General features: G+C 39.5%; 1 protein-coding gene across 2 annotated transcripts; it reads left to right on the top strand.

The window, feature by feature from the left end:
• Positions 1-1,664: 1,664 nt before the first annotated feature.
• On the top strand, positions 1,665-22,808 carry hps1 (HPS1 biogenesis of lysosomal organelles complex 3 subunit 1). Of its 2 annotated transcripts, none has more exons than XM_080037215.1 (19): positions 1,665-1,865; positions 3,240-3,620; positions 6,036-6,158; positions 7,681-7,823; positions 8,310-8,418; positions 9,460-9,620; positions 11,564-11,666; positions 13,277-13,361; positions 14,354-14,409; positions 15,583-15,657; positions 15,923-16,015; positions 17,234-17,413; positions 17,733-17,809; positions 18,166-18,303; positions 18,781-18,846; positions 19,588-19,732; positions 20,086-20,199; positions 20,821-20,903; positions 21,648-22,808. In XM_080037215.1, the coding sequence occupies exons 2-19, from the start codon at positions 3,504-3,506 to the stop codon at positions 21,808-21,810; spliced, it is 2,031 nt and encodes a 676-aa protein (XP_079893341.1). In that variant the 5' UTR covers positions 1,665-1,865; positions 3,240-3,503; the 3' UTR covers positions 21,811-22,808. The 2 variants fall into 2 exon arrangements, with proteins under 2 accessions (XP_079893341.1, XP_079893340.1); XM_080037214.1 differs by having other exon boundaries at positions 21,645-22,808.
• Positions 22,809-23,315: the final 507 nt, after the last annotated feature.

Here is a 23,315-nt window from a genome sequence, read left to right as displayed (position 1 = left end):
ATTCTTAGTATTGAATAATTCTATCATCATGAATCAAACGTAATTATTTTGAGGAACATGGAACCAAACGTATAAGACTAGAATATGTTTGTAAACCAAACTGTGGGCCCTGCTGCTGTAAACAACAACAGTGCAACAGTAACTTTTCAGGAAGCTTTCTAACTTCAAACAGTGTTCCAGGGATCACTTTTTCCTGTGAGTAGGCTACAGTTTGTTTATTCAGTTATGAGAATATACACCTTAGAAAATGTTCACTTCTCTGACATACCCAAAGTTACATAGTGCACCTTTAAAAGTGTCCAAATCCCCAATATATAATAAAAAAACATACCCAACCCCGCCCATCGACTCACTTCTTAGAGAGGAAGAAAAAAAAATCAGAGTTCTGAGATTGACATTTCCTGTCTGTGTAAAGGCATGAATCGCCACAGTGTTCAATGTTGTGTAGTTCGCCTCAGAGACACTTATAGTTTCCTAACATCATGGTAACTATAGTGATACTGGTTCCACATCTGTTCGCAGCAGCTTCTGAATGGGCCACAGTGTTCCGTGTGTTAGCGTGAGGGCAATGGCTGCCAGTGGTGGGAAATGCTGCTATTTATAGAGCATCCACCGCTTCCTCTACTCTGCCAATCGTTAGCCAAGCTGTTGACTGTGTGTGTGTGTGTGTGTGTGTGTGTGTGTGTGTGTGTGTGTGTGTGTGTGTGTGTGTGTGTGTGTGTGTGTGTGTGTGTGTGTGTGTGTGTGTGTGTGTGTGTGTGTGTGTGTGTGTGTGTGTGTGTGTGTGTGTGTGTGTGTGTGTGTGCATTACAGAGTGAGTAAGTCTGGGAAAGTTAGAGAGAAAGGGAGGGGATGGGGAATTTTTTTTAATGCTCACTGGGTGGATTAATTTGCTAAAGGTGGAGTCAGCGGAGACGCTTGTTGTCAAAATCAATTTTTGTCAAAATCAGTGAATACATTATTATCCGCTATCTGCCTGTACTGTGTACGCTGGAAAAAAAACAATGTTAATACACAGCCTAGGCTCTGTAAACAGGCATGTTGCTAAAGCCATGGCGGGCTCCTTTGTTTACATACCAGTTTACAGAGCCTAGGTTGGGTAAAGCCGAGATCATTGCACTTGTTAATGTGTAGGCCTATTATATGCAGGCCTATCATATGTAGGCCTATTTGTTTTTTTTGTCAGTAGTGGTCTTTGAATATTTTAATGTTCACTTTGTTTTTTAAATTACTATTGCTAATATATATATATATATATTATTTTATATTATTTTATTTTATTTTATCATTATTATTATTATTATTATTATTATTATTATTATTATTATTATTATTATTATTATTATTATTATTATTATTATTATTATTATTATTATTATTATTATTTTATTTTATTTTATATATATATATATTTTATTTTTTTTACTATTATTATTTATTTAGCTAAACTATAAAAATAAAGCGCACACACAAATGGCCTTTTCTAATCCCATTCATTGCATTCCACAAATACCAAACTTTTGCCTGTCAGTCATGTGGGCACCAACCACCAGTAGCACATGACTTTCTTTTAGCTCACTGTTCACCGGGCTCCTCGAGGGGGCGATGCACCGTCAACAGCCCGACGCCCAACCCATGTCACACGGGTCGGCTACAGGCGTCACGCAGAGGCAGTAGCGTGTGGTACAAGAGCAAGGAAGTTATATATTGTCTATGGAAGTTACAGAGAGAGTTTAGAACGATAGCGGGGCTCCATAATACTTCTATGAAACACTGAGGAGAGAAGCCGAGATTTGTGACAGAGACGCCGGGATCGAGGCTGTGACAAGTCGGGAGGGAGAATCGCCTGGCGCAGAAAGCACAGAGTGAGTTTGTTTGTTGTGCTTTTATATACTATCTATAGTTGTGACATAAACTGAAAGTGTAGCGTACTATACTGGGGCATCAGGGAAGTTTGGTAAAAGAGGAAGCAACTGTGAAAGCTTTAAAGTAAAACGTGGCGTGTAATCTACGGATCGGATCATATGATAAGACACACAAATAATAGTGGTGCAGCTGTAGTAGTGAGGCAACAATGAAACAATCTTCAAGTGGCTTTTAAGGAAACATTCAGGAAGAGCAAGTCATATGTTTGTGACTAGGCTATTAATGTCATGCTGTGCTGCTCTTATTATCAAATGTAGGCTATGTGTTGATAATTTAATTTGAAAAATCTAATTTGAATGGCTTTATGTCAGGCCAAACACAAAGTGACACTTCTTATTTTCGGAAACATTGTCCGGTCTGCTCTGCTAACAGCTATGGTGCTATGGTGGGACGCCCTTTGTTTACATACACTTTGTTTACATAGGTCTACCAGTTTACAGAGCCTAGGAAGTGTATTAACCATATTAACACAAGATTGTCAGCGCATAGTAGGCCTACAGACAGGTAGCGGCTCATGAGGAGATATTCACTGATTTTGACAACTAGCGTTCTCCAGAATCACTCACTCCACCTTTTAAGGCTGATCACACTAAATCTCCATACACGACCAGCAACAAGCAATCACCACTTACTTTCTAAAAGGTCTTAGGAGATGGACATAGATCTGTATTTATATCTATGGGAGAAGGATATAGAAACATATCTCCTTATGAATGTGAGTGCAGTGGACTCTTCTATCTGCTGTGACTGATGATAGTGTCTTAACTCCCCTCCCATGTTGCCATGTTTCTCTGACCTGTTTATCTGTGCTTGTCAGTGATGGAATATCAACTCACAGACACTCAGTTTATTTTAGACAGAGGAGTGTGGGAAAGAGGTTTGTCTGTCTGTCTGTCTGTCTGTCTGTCTGTCTGTCTGTCTGTGTGTCTGTCTGTCTGTCTGTCTGTCTGTCTGTCTGTCTGTCTGTCTGTCTGTCTGTCGGTCTGTCTGTCTGTCTGTCTGTCTTATTCTGAAAATAGTTTATTAAAACCTGAACTTTTAGAGTGCCATTTCAACATACTGTGTGATCAGATAGAGCTATGGTTCCTTCCTTCCTCAAACTCAAACTTTTAACACCTTCTTCCTCTGGTACCGACTCCAGCTTTCAATAGCAGCACGCCAAACCTTTTGTGTGTGTGTGCGCGTCGGGCTCCTGCTTCAGCTTGTCGGTCTTTATTTCTAGCAAGTGACCCGTTCGCTCTACATTATCCCTAACTTAATGTGTATGATTTGTCAATACATGCTTATAATTTTGACTTTACTTTACTTTACAGAATGCACGTATGGGCTGTTGGAGTGAATAGTGCAGCACGGTAAAGCCGGACCAGAGTGTGTGTGTGTGTGCGTGTGAGCCTGCGTGCGTGTGTGTGTGTGCGCGCGTCTGTGTGTGTGTGTGTGTGTGCATCTGCGTGTGTGTGTGTGTGTGTGTGTGCGTGCGCGTGTGTGTGTGTGTGTGTGTGTGTGTGTGTGTGTGTGTGTGTGTGTGTGTGCGCGTGTGTGTGTGTCTGTGTGTGTGTGTGTGTGTGTGTGTGGTCCAGATGAAGTGTCTGCTGATAGCCAGTGAGAATGCAGAGATTCTGTTCCACTGGACCGACCCAGAGTTCCGGCAGACCATCCAGGATCAGTATGGGGCTTCACAGGAGGAGGGGCAGGGGGTGAGTGTTTGTCTTTTTATATTGTTTGTTTTTTTAAAGATAATTTTTTGGCATTTTCAAGCTTTATTAGACAGTACAGAGTGTAAATGGGGAGACAGAGAGAGAGGGGGGATGACCTGCAGTAAAGGTCCACGGGTCGGATTTGAACCCGCGACCACTGCAACGAAGGCCTGAGCCAATATGGTACACGCTCTATCCACTACACCACCGGAACGCCCCGATATTGTCTGTTTTTATTGGTCTGTCATTCTGTCTGTCATTGTCTGTGTCTGTATGTATTTGTGTATGTGCTGTTTGTGCGTATGTGTTTATGTTCACATGTTCAAGTGCTAGACAAATTCCCCTTAGGGGCAATAAAGGTTTATCTCAAGGAGGAAGAAATACAACTGCACACGCTTTTACACTGACTTCCTGAAACTGTCTTACCTCTGCACTACTATCTTTGTTTATATGTGGATGTCTGGGTTTTATTTATTTTATTTAATTTTTTTTATTCTAATATTGTTAGTTATTTTACCTTCATGTTTTACCTACTGAATGCACTATGTACAGCACTTAGGTCAGTGCGAACTGTTATAAATGTGCTTTTATAAATACATTTCACTTACTTACTGTAACTCATACATTTCTAACGTTTAAAGCTGTATTATGTAACTATGTAACAGGAATTGGCGGTCTCTTTATTGACTGCTCTGCCATGTCTAAGTAATTAGCCCAATAGTGTTTTTGTTTTTATTTTTTGTCACTAAACATTTCCAATTACACGTCACCTGTGTGATTCTGGTGTGAATGTAGGAGACAGACCGTAGAGAACAAAAATAGTATTTGGGGACGAAAACTAGTCTAGTCACAGTCACATTTAAGTTGAATGATTATTGTGGACAAAATGCCAGTGAAAAAGGATGTAGGCTTAAAAAAAACAGCTTTTTTAAATAGAAAATCTTACCTAGTAGGGGAAGGTGGGGTGATTTGTGCAACTTTTTACTCAAAGTGATTTTAAAGTGAGGCCTTGACAGTTATGTCTCCAACTCAAACATGTACATATATTTCAGGATGTTGTGCATCCCTGGCAATAAAAACTTTGGATCTGGAATAAACTGTTTAAGAAATATAGCTTTCGGAAAAAAAGTTGTCTTGTCGCACAAATCACCCCACGTAGTGGGGTGATTTGTGCGTCATTGTGTCACAATGACAAAGTCACCATCATCATCTTTCTGGCCATCTGAACTCTCATCAGTGGTGTCGTTAAGTGGAATTGAGATGTCACTCTCTTCTGAGCTACTGTAGACAATCACTTTCTTTTGGTGACCAGCGTATACAGCCATGCCACTGGCACAACTCTCAGAAATGTACTTTGCACTAGTTGCTCCGTGCTTGTGGAACCAACTGCCACCTGACAAATGTGATTCCACCTACATTTCTGCCTTTAAATCAAGGCTCAAAACCCATATGTACACCCTGGTGTTTCCTCCCCATTAACCTCTGCACTACTTACTTACCTCTGCACTACTATCTGTGTTTATGTGGATGTATGGGCTTTACGTCTTTTATTTTGGTTATTGTTATTTTACCTTCATTGTTTACCTACTGAATGCACTATGTACAGCACTTTGGGCAGTGCAAACTGTCATAAATGTGCTTTTATAAATACATTTTACTTACTTACTTACTTATAACTCACCCAGGCCCTTGCGCACAAATCACCCCATCCCCAGAATTTTGGATAATAGGCATGATGCAGCAATTTAGGGTTGACATTGTGCTAACTATATAGACTCAAAGTGTAGCACACCAAAGCACTAAAACATGTGTCAAATGTTTTCAAACGTGTCTATAATTGTTCAGACACAATAATCAAAAAACCTTGATCATGGAAATTTTACTTTGAAAGGCAAAACACAGTTTTTTGAGCTTAAATGTGCTTATATCTTATTTCTTGTGTCTTCCTTCTTTACAGGATGAGTCAAATGGATGGCTCTTCTTAAATATGTGGTCACATTTCCAATTTCTTCCACGGTTTTCTAGAAACAAGGGGTTTTGCAACTTCCAAAATGCACAAATCACCCCACCTTCCCCTACAGCTTTTTTAAATGTATTTATTATTAATTTTTTTATTAAGTGATGCGGTACATGACAAAACAGTGAGAGACATGACAAAAAACGCCATTGTGTGGAGGACAAGACATGTCATACATAGTACAGCTTTGATCTTTCCTTAATTTTCTTTTCTTTTCTTTTCTTTTCTTTTCTTTTCTTTTCTTTTCTTTTCTTTTCTTTTCTTTTCTTTTCTTTTCTTTTCTTTTCTTTTCTTTTCTTTTCTTTTCTTTTCTTTTCTTTTCTTTTCTTTTCTTTTCTTTTCTTTTCTTTTCTTTTCTTTTCTTTTCTTGCGATTCTTTCCCTGTGTTGTCCGCTCAGCTCCCGGCCTTTGAGGACAGCATCAGCACTCTGTTTGCCCCGATCATCATCTCCTACAGCACCATGGTGGACAGCTACACCTCCTTCACCACCGAGAACAACCACATCTACGTACTGCACCAGGTAGGGAATTCAAGGAATACTTCACCCATACAGAGCCGGCGTTTTATCATTATAAAATCACTATTATAATATAATGAATGAGGTTTTCCTTCCCTCAGTCTTTCCTCAGTCTTCCCTTGGCCCAGCTGTCCTGTTAATCCTAACCCTACATTTTACCATGTGTGATGTCACACATGGGAACCTGTAGGGTTAGACAGTGAGACCATAAAACACTCTTCCTGCCTTTTCTCATGCTAGGATGAACCGATTTCTAAAAATGTTGCTTATTTATACTAGTTCAACACACCTTCATATTTCCACCGGTGAAGTAGGTCTTTAAAGGTAGTAAGTAGCCCCTGCCTTTCAAAGTAAAAGCACAAATCCCCAGATCTGCTCTATTCATGTTGACGCTGTCCAAATATATTTCCCTGACTCAGAGGCTAAATTGGCAGAAAAAAATTATATGAGAAAAATATATTCTTCTCTCTTTTCTTCTTCTAATGCCTTGTTCTGAAATGCCTTATTTTTTTTGTAAATATGTTTTTTTTTTTTTTTTTTTATAAAATTATTTTTGGGCATTTTTTTTCGCTTTCAAGTTTTATTGATTTTCAACCAGTTTAAAACCCTTTTCTCATCCACCTCCCTCTCACACACAGGGTTACATACATACTTATTAATATTATATTAAATTTCTACCAAGTCTGTTCTTTAAAACTCCTATTCCCTTTACACACACAGTGCACCTTGTTAGTATGTAGTAGACACTGAATAGACGTTGAAGTCAGTCATGCAGTAGTATCATGTGCTGCAGTCAGCAGGACAAAGACTCACTTTGAGATCTTAATGAGACTCACATGACGGACATGCCGCTCCACTGTAAAGAGTGAGCTGAAATGAGGTCACAGTGGGCAAGGCAAGGTTCAGGAATGTGTGTGTGTGTGTGTGTGTGTGTGTGTGTGTGTGTGTGTGTGTGTGTGTGTGTGTGTGTGTGTGTGTGTGTGTGTGTGTGTGTGTGTGTGTGTGTGTGTGTGTGTGTGTGTGTGTGTGTGTGTGTGTGAATCTGTTTTATACGCCTAGGTTTTTTCAGATGTAACTCAAGGAAAATCGCCGGCTCATACTGTACCAAACAAGGCAAACAAAGTGATCCTAACTTTCACTACACTCTACTTGCTAGAAGTTTGATCCTTTTCAAATGGAAGCAACATGGGCACTCTGGTGGTGTAGTGGGTAGAGTGCGTACCATATAAACTCAGTCCTTGTCACAGTGGTCGCAGGTTCAAATCTGACCTGTGGACCTTTACTGCATGTCACCCCCTCCCTCTCTCCCTCTCTCTCTCTCTCCCTCTCCCTCCCCATGTTTTCTCTGTACTCTCTCCTCTCAATGTCAATAAAAGGTAAAAATACCTAAAAAAAAATATCATCGCAAAAATGTAAAATGGAAGCAACATACACACACACCTTTCAATTATTCGGTGAAGAATTTGATGTACTTTCTTCTAATATTGTATTTGCATTTTGCTTATGTTGTTGTCGTCCCCCACAGTTCGATGAGTGTCTGTACATTGCGGTGAACGGAGACGGGGAGGAGGGAGAGGAGGATCTGAGGAGGAAGATCTACGTGATGAAGAAGTTGATCGAGGTCATGTTTGGAATGGTCACGCTCAGCAGCAACCTGCTCCGGAGAGAGTGAGGCACACGCACGCACACGCACACACACGCACACACATACACACACACACACACACACACACACACACACACACACACACACACACACACACACACACACACACACTAACTAAGAGTAAGGGACATTGACTCTACCTTCTTGATACTTAGTCGCTTTAAACGTGGCATATGGTCAGGGGCGCGGGAGCGGCAAGGGATTTGTTTTTATTTTGGGCCCCATGAAAATATACTGTATAAAATCCGGTCCCACCCCAGGCCCTATAGGTTGTTGTTTTTTAGGGGACCTGTCAGTCGTGGTTAACAGTGTTAATAGACAGGCAGTAAACTGGGACAGTAAACAAAGGGGGGCCCACTGTAGCTCACAACATGCCTGTTAAAAAATTAATAAAATAAAAATAAAACTACTGTTGTAAATCATATTTCCTTGATACAATATATGTCTGAACCAAAGTGAACTCTAGACTATGAACTGTTCATCCCCAGGCTGCGCCCCCAGGACACGGAGCAGAGAGCCAGGCTGTGGAAACATCTCCAGGGTTTACTGGAGACATACAGCCTCCTCCGAGAGAACGACCAGAGCTTCCTGGTGGAGGTGACGTGTTCTGATAGTCTCATTTAGATTGATTGATTGATTGATTGATTGATTGATTGATTGATTGATTGATTGATTGATTGATTGATTGATTGATTGTCTTTATTTCGAACCTGTCAGCAATAAAAACAAAGTTAAAATAGTAGTAGATGAATATATAAAAAACAAAAAAGCAAAAAAAAAGACTCTCCACATGTTCGAAAGGGGGAAGGAGGAAGGAAAAAAAAAACGTATCTAGTCCTCCTACCCCTTCACAGATCAATTTATCTTGGATAGTTAGTATCACCTATTCATTTATTAATATGTATTCATTTCACCTTTTAAGTGTGAATTCCTTGTAGCTTTGGACAGTTTGGCTTTAGATGTTGCAAAGTTTAACCACTAGATGGCAGAAAGAGCTAGAAAAACAAAATGTTCTAACTGTTAAAAGAGCATTTTGGTAAAGTGTTCATATTACTAGTCTTTTTTTTTCTTTATTTGCAGAATATGTGTGTTTTAAAGTTGATATCGACTGCCCAAGTACAAATGATAAGCTCACAGTTGTATCCATATCTGTAAAGCTGTCAACTTGGCTGTACAGTGCATAAGCCGTAACTTGACATTTAAGTGATTTCTAAAAAAATGTAGTCCTATTTCTCGATGAATGTTTTAAAAAAAAATATATATATAAGTGTCCAATCCGAAAACCCTGCTTCTTCTTTGCAATAGTCATAGTCAAAAATATTTAGAAAGTGGTTGTCTGCATGTATAAATTCATAAATACTTTTTTTAGGCTCAAAGTTAGGATGAAAACAGCTAGAAATCCATAATTAATTCATAATAATCTCATGTTGTCTGTGTCCCTGTGTCCCTGTCAGGCAGTGGAGAGGCTGATCCACCCCACTATTCAACATTTTCTAACTTTTAAAAGAACGTTTTAATCACGTTTTTATATGATTGTGTCTGCTCGTTTAGACTTTCTTTCTCCTTTTTACAGAATATTTGTGATGAAATGTGTGTGCTTAAGGTCTGTGTCCCTGTGTCCCTGTGTCCATCTCTCAGGCAGTGGAGAGGCTGATCCACCCGACTCTGTGTGAGCAATGCATAGAGTTCCTGGAGCGTCGGTTGGTGCAGCAGCTGAACAGCAGCGTGGAGAGAGCAGGAGAGGAGGTGCTGCACGCTTTCATACTGGTGCACACCAAACTGCTGGCTTTCTACTCCAGGTACTAAACTATACACACACACACACCACAATCTCTACATGCAGAGTTTGGACTCCTGCCACTAGGGAGGAGATATACTTACAGAAAGAGGGCCAAAACAAACAGTTATCTAACATAATTTGTTCCCTCAGCTGTTGGCTTCCTAAACAAACTAGGGTAGTAGCTTTGTCTTTCTTAAAGGCCTACTTCACCGGTGGGAATATGAAGGTGTATTGAATTCTGAGATCCTATGTAGTATAAATGTGCAAACAAAATTGAAATTGGTTCATCCTAGCCTGAGAAAAGGCAGAAAGAGTGTTTTATGGTCTCACTGTCTATAACCCTACATTTCTCTTACTGTGACATCACATATTCCCACCGGTGAAGTAGGCCTTTAAGCAATGTAAATGATTATATTCCATGATGTCTCCCATATGCTTTTATGTTTTTATGTTCTGTGTTTTGTATTTATTATGATTATTTGTTTGTTGTGTGAGATTGTTAACTACTGGATGCAGAACAAATTGCCCCTCGGGGACAATAAAGATTTATCAAATCAAATCAAATCAAAATCTGGCATAGTTTGGGTAAAGTTATGAAAATATGTCGTTAAAAATGTGTTGGAATCCTGATAGCTTCTTATTCGTAACTTCCAAACACAAGTAGCATATAGACACAGATAAAAGTGCGTAATCATAAAGGATATTAAAACACAGAAGCATTTAAGATAGATTGGAGAGCGCAGGAGAGGAGGTGCTGCACACTTTCATACTGGTGCACATCAAACTGCTGGCTTTCTACTCCAGGTACAGAATTTACACCCTAGCCTGGTCCTACCAGACCATTGTACTTCATTTCATTTGTGCAGAAGGTCTGGAATCGCTCAACTCACTTGAAGGCGGGTGTCCGTTGAAGTTTAAAACTATTGGATCTGCCCAGTGCCACTCTGGATCTGCCAACCAATCGCATAACGTTTGGTCGTGACGTATGTAATGCGCCGGCTTCTGCAACTGAAACTGTCGCACGTAATTTTTCTCAGCCACTCCCTCTGTTCGCTGATTGGACCAGTAAAAAATCTACAGGAGAAAACCCACTAATGTGCATATACACCCACCACAATCTGGCAACACAGGGTTCCCACATTCATGAGATTCTTGGAAACGTTATGCAATTTGAAAAACTGTTTGCTAGGCATGGAAATGGTTCGGAATTAACTGAATGTTTTGGCAAAGTTTAGAATTTACACAAATGTTCGCTGGTGTTTAAAACGTGTTCATAAAAATTCTAAAAAACACATCCAACATTATGCCAAATAAGGTTTTGAAAATTAGGTAAAGTTTTGAAAATACATTGGTAAAAATGTGTTTGAATCCTGATAGCTTCTTTTTCATAACTTACAAACACAAGTAGCATATAGACACAGATAAAACTGTGTTGTTTTTCTTGTTTTGTGATATATAATATGTAAGGTCAAGAGGGTAGGCATAATAAACCTCGGCTTCTTCCTACACCCTTTTCGGCCATTTTTTTTTTTTTTTTAAACCTTTATTTATACAGGTAAATCCCATTGAGACCGAAGACTCTTTTGCAAGGGAGACCTGTTTTCCTTTCCCACGTTACCATTCACACACACATTCATACACCGATAGCAGGCTAACTATCGACATTCACACGAGGCAAGGTGGGTGAAGTGTCTTGCCCAAGGACACAACAACTATGACACAGGTGGCAGGGCAGGGGATCGAACCTCCAACCCTTTGATCATCGGTCGACCCGCTCTACCAACTGAGCCACAGTCTTTTTAAAGATTATTGATCGGTGTATTTATTACGTCTTTGTGGTCATGGACCCAATAAAATATTTACTACTACTACTAAACATAAAGCATATTAAAACACATAAGCAATTTAAGCCAAGATTTACTGTATTTTATAATGTGTGTATAAATATTCTGTCTCTTGTAGCCGCAGTGCGAGCTCCCTCTCCACCTCCGACCTGCTCGCTCTCATCATCATGGCTCAGAACATGTATCCTAGCAACACAGACCTGGACGACTCAAGTCCGGAGGTAAAGACCACTGGCAGACTGCTGCTCACTTTAGCTCAAATACATTTTATTTTTTTTTCATTTTCAGTATACAAACTCAGACATTTTTTCTTTATAGGGGAAGGTGGGGTGATTTGTGCATTTTGGAAGTTGCAAAACCCCTTGTTTCTAGAAAACCGTGGAAGAAATTGGAAATGTGACCACATATTTAAGAAGAGCCATCCATTTGACTCATCCTGTAAAGAAGGGAGACACAAGGAATAAGATATAAGCACATTTAAGCTCAAAAAACTGTGTTTTGCCTTTCAAAGTAAAATTTCCATGATCAAGGTTTTTTGATTATTGTGTCTGAACAATTATAGACACGTTTGAAAACATTTGACACATGTTTTAGTGCTTTGGTATGCTACACTTTGAGTCTATATAGTTAGCACAATGTCAACCCTAAATTGCTGCATCATGCCTATTATCCAAAATTCTGGGGATGGGGTGATTTGTGCGCAAGGGCCTGGGTGAGTTATAAGTAAGTAAGTAAGTAAAATGTATTTATAAAAGCACATTTATGACAGTTTGCACTGTCCAAAGTGCTGTACATAGTGCATTCAGTAGGTAAACAATGAAGGTAAAATAACAATAACCAAAATAAAAGACGTAAAGCCCATACATCCACATAAACACAGATAGTAGTGCAGAGGTAAGTAAGTAGTGCAGAGGTTAATGGGGAGGAAACACCAGGGTGTACATATGGGTTTTGAGCCTTGATTTAAAGGCAGAAATGTAGGGGGAATCACATTTGTCAGGTGGCAGTTGGTTCCACAAGCACGGAGCAACTAGTGCAAAGTACATTTCTGAGAGTTGTGCCAGTGGCATGGCTGTATACGCTGGTCACCAAAAGAAAGTGATAGTCTACAGTAGCTCAGGAGAGAGTGACATCTCAATTCCACTTAACGACACCACTGATGAGAGTTCAGATGGCCAGAAAGATGATGATGGTGACTTTGTCATTGTGACACAATGACGCACAAATCACCCCACTACGTGGGGTGATTTGTGCGACAAGACAACTTTTTTTCCGAAAGCTATATTTCTTAAACAGTTTATTCCAGATCCAAAGTTTTTATTGCCAGGGATGCACAACATCCTGAAATATATGTACATATTTGAGTTGGAGACATAACTGTCAAGGCCTCACTTTAAAATCACTTTGAGTAAAAAGTTGCACAAATCACCCCACCTTCCCCTATACAGAATATGTGTTTAAGTTAATATTGGTACAAATGACAAGCTCACAGTTGTATCCATATCTGTAAAGCTGTCAACTTGGCTGTACAGTGAATAAGCCGTACCTTGACATTTAAGTGATTTCTAAAAAAAATTAGCACCCAAACCCAGGGTGATTGTAATGTTTTGTGATACTTTACAGATTTTAACCCAATCCCCCTCTCCCCCTCACCCCATCCTCTCCATTTTCTCTCTCTCTCTCTCTCTCTGTCTCTCTCTCTCTCTCTCTCTCTCTCTTCACCTCTTCCTTGAATTCAGATCAAGTTTGATTTATATTTTATCTTATTTTATTTACATGTTTGCCTGTTTATATTCTGTTTCTTTTGCCCGTTGTATATTTCTCTGTGAAGGACATTGAGAGCACGTCCGGTTCTGGTCATGACAGTTTCTACACCCCGGAGCCGTCCCCTACAAACAGCCACTCAAACAGTACAGGTGGGATATGCAGCACTGTCTTTCAGTTCCTATTTATCTAGTTATTTCAATATGTATGTCCTTCTTAAAGACCTACTTCACCGGTTGGAATATGAAGGTGTATTGAACTCGGAGATCCTATGAAGTATAAATGTGCAAAAGAAATTGAAATCGGATCATCCTAGCCTGAGAAAAGGCAGAAAGAGTGCTGTGGTCTCACTGTCTAACCCTACATTTCTCTTTCTGTGATGTCACAGAAAGAGAAATGTAGGGTTAGACAGTGAGACCATAAAACACTCTTTCTGCCTTTTCTCAGGCTAGGATGATCCGATTTCAATTTTGTTTTGCACATTTATACTTCATACACCTTCATATTCCAACCGGTGAAGTAGGTCTTTAATAAAGTATAATCTTAAAGATTAACAATGTTTCTTAGTATTACTTTGTTTTATATTACCTGTGTTTCTATTACTTTGAAATAGTTTTTTTTATTAAGTAGTTCATGAACTGTCAATCAAAATGTGATTGTAATCACTCTATATGCAAGATCGCATTATCTAATTTATAATGCTATAAACACACATGAGTTCACAATGTGTATAGGTGCTTTGTGGCAAGTGTTTTTTTTTGTGATGCAGTGGCTTGGAGCCCAAGACAAATTTCCCCCATACCGGACCATAAAATATATCTTATCTTATCCTACCTTTTAAACAACAGCCGTATGAGTTGTATTATTTTGTGTTTTATTATGTCGTATTGTCGTGTGTCAGTATAATCCAAAAGGTTTACAGTTTTTCTTAGTAGTATTTAGTTTTATAACAGCTGTATTTCAATTACTTTTCGCAGCAGACCTGGTTTGAGTCCGGCCCGTGGTCGTTCTCTGCATGTCATTCCCCTCTCTGCCCCAATTCATATATGTATCTCCAACCTGTCTAACAAAAAAAAGCAAAAATGCCCCAAAAAAAATTATCTTTATGAAAATAGCAGTATGTTGTATTCTCGTGTGTCACCAGATATGCCGGTGAGGGGAAGCACTCCGTTGTTTGAGTTTGTGGACGCAGACATCCAGGTGAGAGTTTTATTTTCAGTCTCAATTTCTACGCAAGGTAAACTTGTAGTATAAACAAGTAACAATACACTTGTTAAAAGTAATATATATACAATAAATAGTGTCTGGATATTGCAAAAGGTAAGGCAAAAACCAAACGCTATTAAAAAAATAATAATTTAAATATGAGAAATAGTATTTACAATATGTGCAATATGCAGTATATTGAAGAAATTGAAAGTGTACACTAATGTCTTCAGATGGCAGTAGGTAGAATGGCTAAAATTTTAATGAAATGGGTGAAAGTACAATATAGCCTAATTAAAACAGTTGCAGGTAGAGTTCGGCAGATTTAAACCTGCAGTGTGTAGAATTTTGGGTTTTATTTCCTAGCAGATTTTGTAGAAAGTAATTATAATATCCATAAGTACGTTTAATTTAGTGCATAATAGCTGAAAAAAAAAATTTAATTATTTTTTTTTTCCCTTAGTAAGGGTCTCATATATGTCCATATTTCTGCATATCTTGGACCAAGGCCTAGTGCCGCCATTTTGGAAGTGTCATGGTTGGAATGTCATCAGGTGCATTGTTTAAAATTTAGAATTGTTCTTGTCCTTGAAGGCCACTGTAGCTTCTGTTATTATTCAAAAGGGGTGGAGTTACCCAGGGAGCGTTGCATTCTAGAACTTTGTAGAACTTTCTTGATGATGTCATATTACACACTGCACCTTTAAGGTAATGTCTACATTTGTTAAAGGATATGATTTATTTTTAATGTACAAAACACTATGGAGAACAATATCTCGCTTCCATGTATATCGAGTGTGTATAATGGTGACAGTAATCAGTTGATAGTTTTAATAAGCAGCTCAAGATGCATCTCTCTGCTGCTGCTTTTAATTAATTCCACCATCTATTTGTTGTATCCTTTTCTATGGTTGTTATCTCTAATATCTTTTTTTTATGCATTGAACATGTTTTCAGTAATTCATTATTCTTATGTATTTATAATATATTTTGCTCTATGCTTTTTTGCGGGTCTCTTGAGGGTCTCTTGCCTGTGATGAATGTGTTTTGTTTTGTATTATCTTTGTTTTGTGAATGTAAAGCACTCTGAGCTGCATTTTATCTATCAAGGCTGTTATACAAATATAGATTATTAATAAATAAAACTGATTGTGATAATCCCGTCAGATGGCAGAGGACAGCTTGCGGACCCTAGAGGTTCGTCCCCCCGACCCCTCCGCCCCCCGCAGAGTCTTCCTGGAGGTACAAGATGCTAATATGATACATTTATTTTTTTGACAAGAAGCTAATATAATAAATGTTATTTTTTGAGCTGTGGAAAAGGGTTAGGATTAAATAAGTTTATACTTCTTCCTACTTCTTTTCAGGCATATCCTATCAATATTTGTAATTTGTTTTCCTTTTTTTCCTTTTTTGTGAAATAACATCATTTTTGTTTATTGTATTTTCATGCTTTTCATTTTGTTTTGTATTTTTTTTTATGTCTGAAATCAATTGAATCAATCAGGTTTCTCTGAAGGAGGGGCTGTATCCCATGATGCCTCACTCCATGTACTGTCTGCCGCTCTGGCCCGGCATCTCACTGGTGCTGCTGACCAAGGTTAGTGGACATTAAAACAGACCCTCGGGGCACTCCGGTGGCGTAGTGGATAGAGCGCGTATCATATCGGCTCCGGCCTTTGTTGCAGTGGTTGCGGGTTCAAGTCTGACCCGTGCACATTCACTGCATGTCATCCCCCCTCTCTCTCTCTCTCTCTCTCTCTCTCTCTCTCTCTCTGTCTCTGTCTGCCCATTTCAACTCTGTAATATATAATAATTAGGGCTGTCAAGCGATTAAAAAAAATTAATCTAATTAATTACAGGCTCTGTGATTAATTAATCTAAATTAATCGCATACTTTTTTGACACTTTTATACCTGTTTATAAACAGCTGTATAGCCTGCTACAGTTTGTTTCTCTCTCTCTCTCTCTCTCTCTCTCTCTCTCTCTCTCTCTCTCTCTCTCTCTCTCTCTCTCTCTCTCTCTCTCTCTCTCTCTCGTAACTTCTGTCTCCACAACAGACAGCGCTGCACTGCCACATATGCCTATGCCGATTCATTCACCATCATCGTACTCATAGGCAAAAATATTGACACACACACACACACACGGGGCGGGCGGCGGGAGACGAGACAGCTAGCAAACAAAATTGAGACACAGAGGAAGATTGAGAGATACTGTTTTGAACCTATATTGTTGCACCACTAAATCAATAATGCACAGACACAATAAAGTAAGATGTCTTCCTACCTTCATGCTTATTTTCCATAGATCCCTCGGCCCCGCCCTTTCCTCTGCTTCTCTCTCCCTTTCACCCGTGCGGGCTGTAAGCTACAGGTGCAGCTCGGTGCAGCTCGCCGAGCTGCGCACCACTTTTGCACCGGGTCAAAGGGCATTATAGAAGTGCGATTAATCTGCGTTAATTTTTTTAATCGCGTTAATTTTTCTGTGATTAATTAATCGAAATTAACTCGTTAATTTGACAGCCCTAATAATAAAGCTTGAAAATACCAAAAGATTATCTTTACCTATAAGGAAAGTTTGTTAATTCAGTTATTAAAATATACCTTGTTCACATGTTCACTTCTCTGACACACCCCAAAGTTACATAGTGCACCTTTTAAGCATCTCCATCTCTCCCCTCATATTTTTCATTCGCTTTTTTAATGTCTATTATTTTATTCTTGATGTGTTTTAATCTTGATGTATTTCATGCCCCTTTAAAGCACTTTGAATGGCCTTGTGTCTGAATTGTAAACTTGCCTTGCCCCTGTGTTAGATTCCCACCAGTGCTGTGGCCATGTCTGTGTATAAGTTCTTGGAGGCGTTTGCCAAACTGGAGAAGCGTTTAGCTGAAGGCCAGGAGGGGTCAGCAGCCACCAGAGGCCAGCCCACCATACAGGACGTACGCAACAAACTGGACAAGTTCATCAAAGCCCTGGGTCCTAGTGAGATACAGGTATGGGTCCGCCATTCGATGCACCGAACACAACATGTCCAACAATGGCCTGCTTTTAAATTAAGCTTTCACATCTTACCTATACGTAGGCACCTATGTCGAATATGACACAATAACACACTCAATTTTTGAAAAACACACACACACAGACGCACTCACTCACTCACTCACTCACTCACTCACTCACTCACTCACTCACCCACTCACCCACTCACCCACTCTCACATGATTGCAATTCATATCAAGTCATATGTAAATATTTTCTAGTTTTATTTTAGGACCAATAAAATATGTTTTTCTTCCATGACTTTCTATCCAGTCGGGACAGTTACAACATGCCTGGAACGATTTCAAGTGCCAGGCCTTTGGCAAAGGAGGGACCGGCTTCAGTCAAGAGTGAGTGGTGCCTCAGTAGCACATGTCTCTTAGTATTGGCCTGTTGTTTTTGCTTTTTGGGGGGAAGTTTGGGGGAAATTTAAAGTAAATTGTGTTTTTTGCTCGATTTTTCTCTGTAATACTGGGTGATTTAAGTAAGTAAAATGTATTTATATAGCGCTTTTCACAGACAGGGTCACAAAGTGCTTTACAATGTGCATAGAAAATAAACACATACGGAGGAGTGAAAAACGTATTTAGTCCTACCCCTTAACAGATCAATAATTTAGCCTGGATAGTTAGTATTATGTCAGTATATATGATAAAAAGCTATAATAATGCATATTTAAATATGTCTGAACTGTGTTTGGTTCCAGTCTGATCCAGAAGTGTAAGAACATGAAGACCCAGCTGTGTGGGATCTACAGACAGTGTTTCCTCATCGACTGTGGACCGGCCGACGTTCCCCGACGCCTGTCCCCCGCCCTGCAGGAGAGAGCACAGACACTGGTGCAGTGAGTAGCAGCTGGAGGAATATTTTTTGGACAATTTTTACATTTTCATATATTAATTGTTGTAGAATTTTTTTTAAATCAGTTTATTTTTAGAATTTTTTATAGATATTATATCTATTATGCAAAGTTTTTTTCAACATTAATAAGGTTAATTGACATTAATTAAGAGACTCCTAAATATGACAAATGACTAACCCCTAACCTGTGCCTAGACCCTGGTGCAGTGCGTATCATTGGATGTCCTTTTTTTTTGCTCTGTTTTTATTGTCAAAATGTAATTGAAAATGTTCATAACCAAATCCTGTATTGTTTTTTTGATAAAGTTTTTTAAACGTTATCTATTATGCAAAATGAAGTGCTTTTTTTCACGGTTCTTCAACATTAATATGGGTGTGTCTAGGGAAGTGCATCTCCTGTCTCTCCTTGTCTTGTTCTCTGTCACTGTCTTTTGATCCAACCCCTCCCCGTCTCCCCCAGAGAGAAACTGATGGACTGGAAAGACTTCCTGTTGGTGAAGAGCAAGAGGAACATCACCATGGTTTCATATCCTCTCAGAAGAAAATGTCACGTCTGATGTCTGACTGTTTTGTACAGAAAACTCAATTTGAGCATGGATATTTTAAAAGTCAGAGATTCTGGAAAATGCTTGTTGTCAAAATCAGTGAATATCTCCTCACGATCCGCTCGTTTTTCAGTGCACACACAGTACTTACTTACTTACTTACACCTTACACCCCTACTGGGGTATAGACCGTCGACAAGGGACCTCCAGAGTTCACGGTCACTGGCGTTCTTTTCTATCTGCGACCAGGTGCCTCCCAGTCTCTTGGTGTCTGCCTGGAGGTCCCGGCGCCAGGTGTTTTTAGGACGTCCTCTGCTTCTCTTCCCTTGAGGGTTCCAGGTCAGAGCCTGTCTGGTGGTGCTTGGTTGTGGTTTGCGTAATGTGTGCCCGATCCATCTCCATCTTCTTCGTCCAATTTCGTCTGCTGCTGGGGGTTGTTTTGTTCACAGATCGTTGTTGCTGATCTTGTTCGGCCAGTAGATGTTCAGTATTCTTCTGAGACATTTGTTTATGAAGGTTTGCACTTTATTTATTGTGATCTTTTTGATTCCAGTGCACACACAGTACGTATGGTGAATCGTGAGGAGATATTCACTGATTTTGACAAAAGCGTTCTCCAGAATCACTGACTGCACCTTTAAAGACCTTCATAGAAAGTCCTTGGTTAAATACAACCCTCTGTCTCCCCCTGAGTGTATTGGTCTTAACCCCGCCTCTCTCACGTACCTGGAGGATTTCCCGGGTCTGATCCACTTCATCTGCATCGACCGATCCAGCGGGCAGATGATCGCTCCCTCGCTAACCGTCACAGAGCGCACCACGTCAGAGCTCGGCAAAGGGCCCATCGCTCAGTTCATCAAAAACAAGGTAACATTTAAAAAAAATCTAATTTCCTTTTCTTTTATGTATAAAGTATATGTATAGTATGGACAGTATATGACAATTTTATTCACTTTTAAATGTATTATTATTATTATAATTATAAAAACAATCCCTAAGTGCTAGAGTAAAACAAGTAAAGACAGGTTTAAAATTACGAGCATTAGAAAGTTTGTCCATTAACTTTTATATTTACTGTACAGATAACACAGAGAGCTCTAAGCCAATAAGCATGATTCCCATAATGTTTTTGAACTTTTCCTTGCAGAAATCCCCAATACATCAATAATTCTATTCATATTTGTCTTGAAAACGTTTTTCTTTACTCGTCCATCGTGTAGGTTTGGGGCCTGGTGAGGACAACGCGTCACTATCTCCAGAAGGGAAACTCCACCGTCACATTCCGCGATGGAGATTTCTACTTCTGCTACTTCCTCTGGTTCGAGAATGAAAGCGTGAGTTACTGCTACGTTATGTGTTAGTAACCACAGGGCTCCAACGGTCATGTAATGTTGCTAAATGTGTGAAATTTGATAGTTTTCCAGACTTAGAAATTGTCTGGCATTTACTGGATGTTTTGAATTTACACCGATGTTCGCTTGTGTTTAAAAATGTTCTTAAAATCTCAAAACATGTCTAAGGTTATGCAAACTAGTTTATTTTTTTTTAAGATATTTTTTTTTGCATTTTTATGCTTTATTGATAGTGTAGAGACAGAGTTGAAATGGGGCAGAGAGGAGAGTGACATGCAGAGAACGACCGCGGGCAGGAATCGAACCCGGGTCCGCTGCTGGCCAAGGCCCATGGGGGGGGGGACGCCCTACCAACTGAGCTAAGGGCGCCCCATGCAAACCAGTTTCTTGAATAACTCATTTCTAAAATATAGTGCTGCGCAGCCTAAGGTTTTTTGGAAATTGAGTGAAATGTCATGATATATATATATTTTTTTTTCATTGTTAAAAATATTTGGGAACCCTGTATCCAGCAATACATTTTAAAGAAATCAAATTCAGGGCCATCAGATACTCTGAAATTCAGAATATGACATCATATAATGTGTCAATCTTATCACTCAGGGTTATAAATTAGAGGCGGGGGACATACCCATCCTACCAGACGACTCTGCCCCCATCGGGATGCTGGCCTGGGACTACTACAGGTAAACGCATCAACAAAAACCAGGCTCATACTTAACTAACTATTACTGCTTAATTATTAACGGTAAGTGTATGCTTGGTTAGGCGTTAACTAAGCATAATAGTCGGTTAATGGATAGTTAATGCGTATTAAGGACTGCCTAAGTTGTTACGGTGTGGCAGACAGGCAGGCAAGCAGGACCCAAATGCAGAACGTTTCCAGTAAAGGTAATTTATTGTCCAAAATATGCAACTCCCAAAAGGCAAAAAAGGCAGAGAACACAGCTAACAGGTAACAGGAAATAAGTAACACGGTACAAGACTCACCGACACTGACACGACAAACCATAATGCACTGACAAGGAACAAAGGAATGACAATGGGTAAATATACTAGACACAACGAGACACAGGTGTAACACATTAGGGGAGGGAGCAGTAATCAAACAGGAGGGAAACTTGACAGGACATGGGGAGGAACAAAACAGACATACCAAAATAAAACAGGAAACCACCAAAACAAGTCAGGACAAAAACAGACCATGACACAAGTTAGTTGATGTTTAGTATGCATTTACTAAGCATTAAATAACAGTTATTTAATGTACCCTTATTGCAAAGTGTTACCAAAACTAGCTGAGTGCTGCTGACTATAGGAAGCCATTTTGTCCAGTAGGCAGTATATAAGCATTTCTTAAGGGTTATTTAATGATGAGTTAGTGTTTGTTATGCATTTACTAAGCCTTAGGAATCCATTCTGTCCAGTAGGAAGCTGCTGCGCTACTACAGTAAGAGCCATCAGGGTGAGGTGGTGAAGTGCTACGAGCTGCTGACGGTTCACCTGGGCGTCATCCCCACTGAGATCATCCTGCAGCACTGCAGACAGCTGGCCAGCAAACTGTGGGAGCCCTCACGCAACCCACTGCTGTAGACAGACAGACACACAGACACACAGACAGACAGACAGACAGACAGACAGACAGACAGACAGACAGACAGACAGACAGACAGACAAACGCAGGCAAACACACACACACACACACACACACATACACCTACCTACACATACACCTACCTACAATCGCGCGCATGCACACATACACAGACATACGCATACACACACATACATACACACACACACACAAACAAACAAACAAACGCAGGCACGCACACACAAACACATAAACACACACACACACACACTCCTACACCTACAACTCCTATTGTACGGCTATACTTGTGAAGTGACTCATTGATATAATGCATTCCCTAGAACCGGACAAAATGTCCTCACTTTCCAAAAATGTCCTCACTCTTATAGTGTTAAACTCAAATTGGTTCTCACAATAATAGTTGTACGAGGACACAAACACACACACACACACACACACACACACACACACACTTGAACAAAGTGACTGTAGCCAATGAACACATTTGTTATACTGCCAAGAGCCGGGAGCTGAGAAGAAATAGAGACAGATACTGTCTCTGCTTTCAAAATGTCACCGTTTAATATTATGTTTCATATGAAGAAGAAAGTCGACGTGAAATTATTTATTAGAATAACTTTGTTTATGATCAGCACAATCGAAAAAAAACCACATTGTGAACTCATGCACTGTTTACTGTATGAAGTATTGTCACCATTTTAAGCCTTAAATCTGTGTAGAGATTGTAAGATATATTTTTGGATTCTCATTCATAAACTGTTTAATATTTATAAGTAGTTCTGTCTAAGGCTTCACTGTATATGTTTGTTTTTTCACTTTTTACAATTTGCATCTGATGATTTTTATAAATTATATAAAAGTCCTGCCATGTATTTGCCTTAACTACTACTGCTAGTACCAGGATGTATGAATGAAACATGCAACAGCTATCACGGCATGTCTCTCTTAACATATATGAACGTTTTGAGACAATAAATATCAGTGTTATCAGTTTAAACTTGTTTATTGAGTCATTGTAAACAGAATAAAAAAAAACAAGAATAAAAAAGCACTTTGTAAACCATCAACCATTGCATTCACTTTACAAAACCCATCCAATCGCTTAGCAGGTTCCAATGTGTGATGTCACAATTATATGACAATTACTCAAGCAATAGCTCACAACAGACTGTGGAATGTGCTCATAATACCACAGGTAAGGGGCTTTGTTCGACCCAACCCTCCACAGCCAAAGAGTGAGCCCCCGTTTAGCGTATATCCATGTGTTCCTTGTTTACAAACTACCGGCGTTACTTCCTTACAAAGTTGCAAAGTGATATGGAACTCTGCAAACTGATTGGACGTCATAGCTATGTATACGCCCATTATACAACAGTAAGGAACCAATCAGATCGCTGGACTTAAGCCACCCGTTTTATAATATACATTTTTATTCATCAGCTAGTGACGTAGTGAGTTCATTTATAAATGGTGATTTCTAGGA

This window comes from Ammodytes marinus (genome assembly GCF_949987685.1).
Source record: "Ammodytes marinus genome assembly, chromosome: 11".
NCBI classification, from domain to species: Eukaryota; Metazoa; Chordata; class Actinopteri; order Uranoscopiformes; family Ammodytidae; genus Ammodytes; species Ammodytes marinus.
This window is presented reverse-complemented; position numbering and strand designations above follow the sequence as displayed.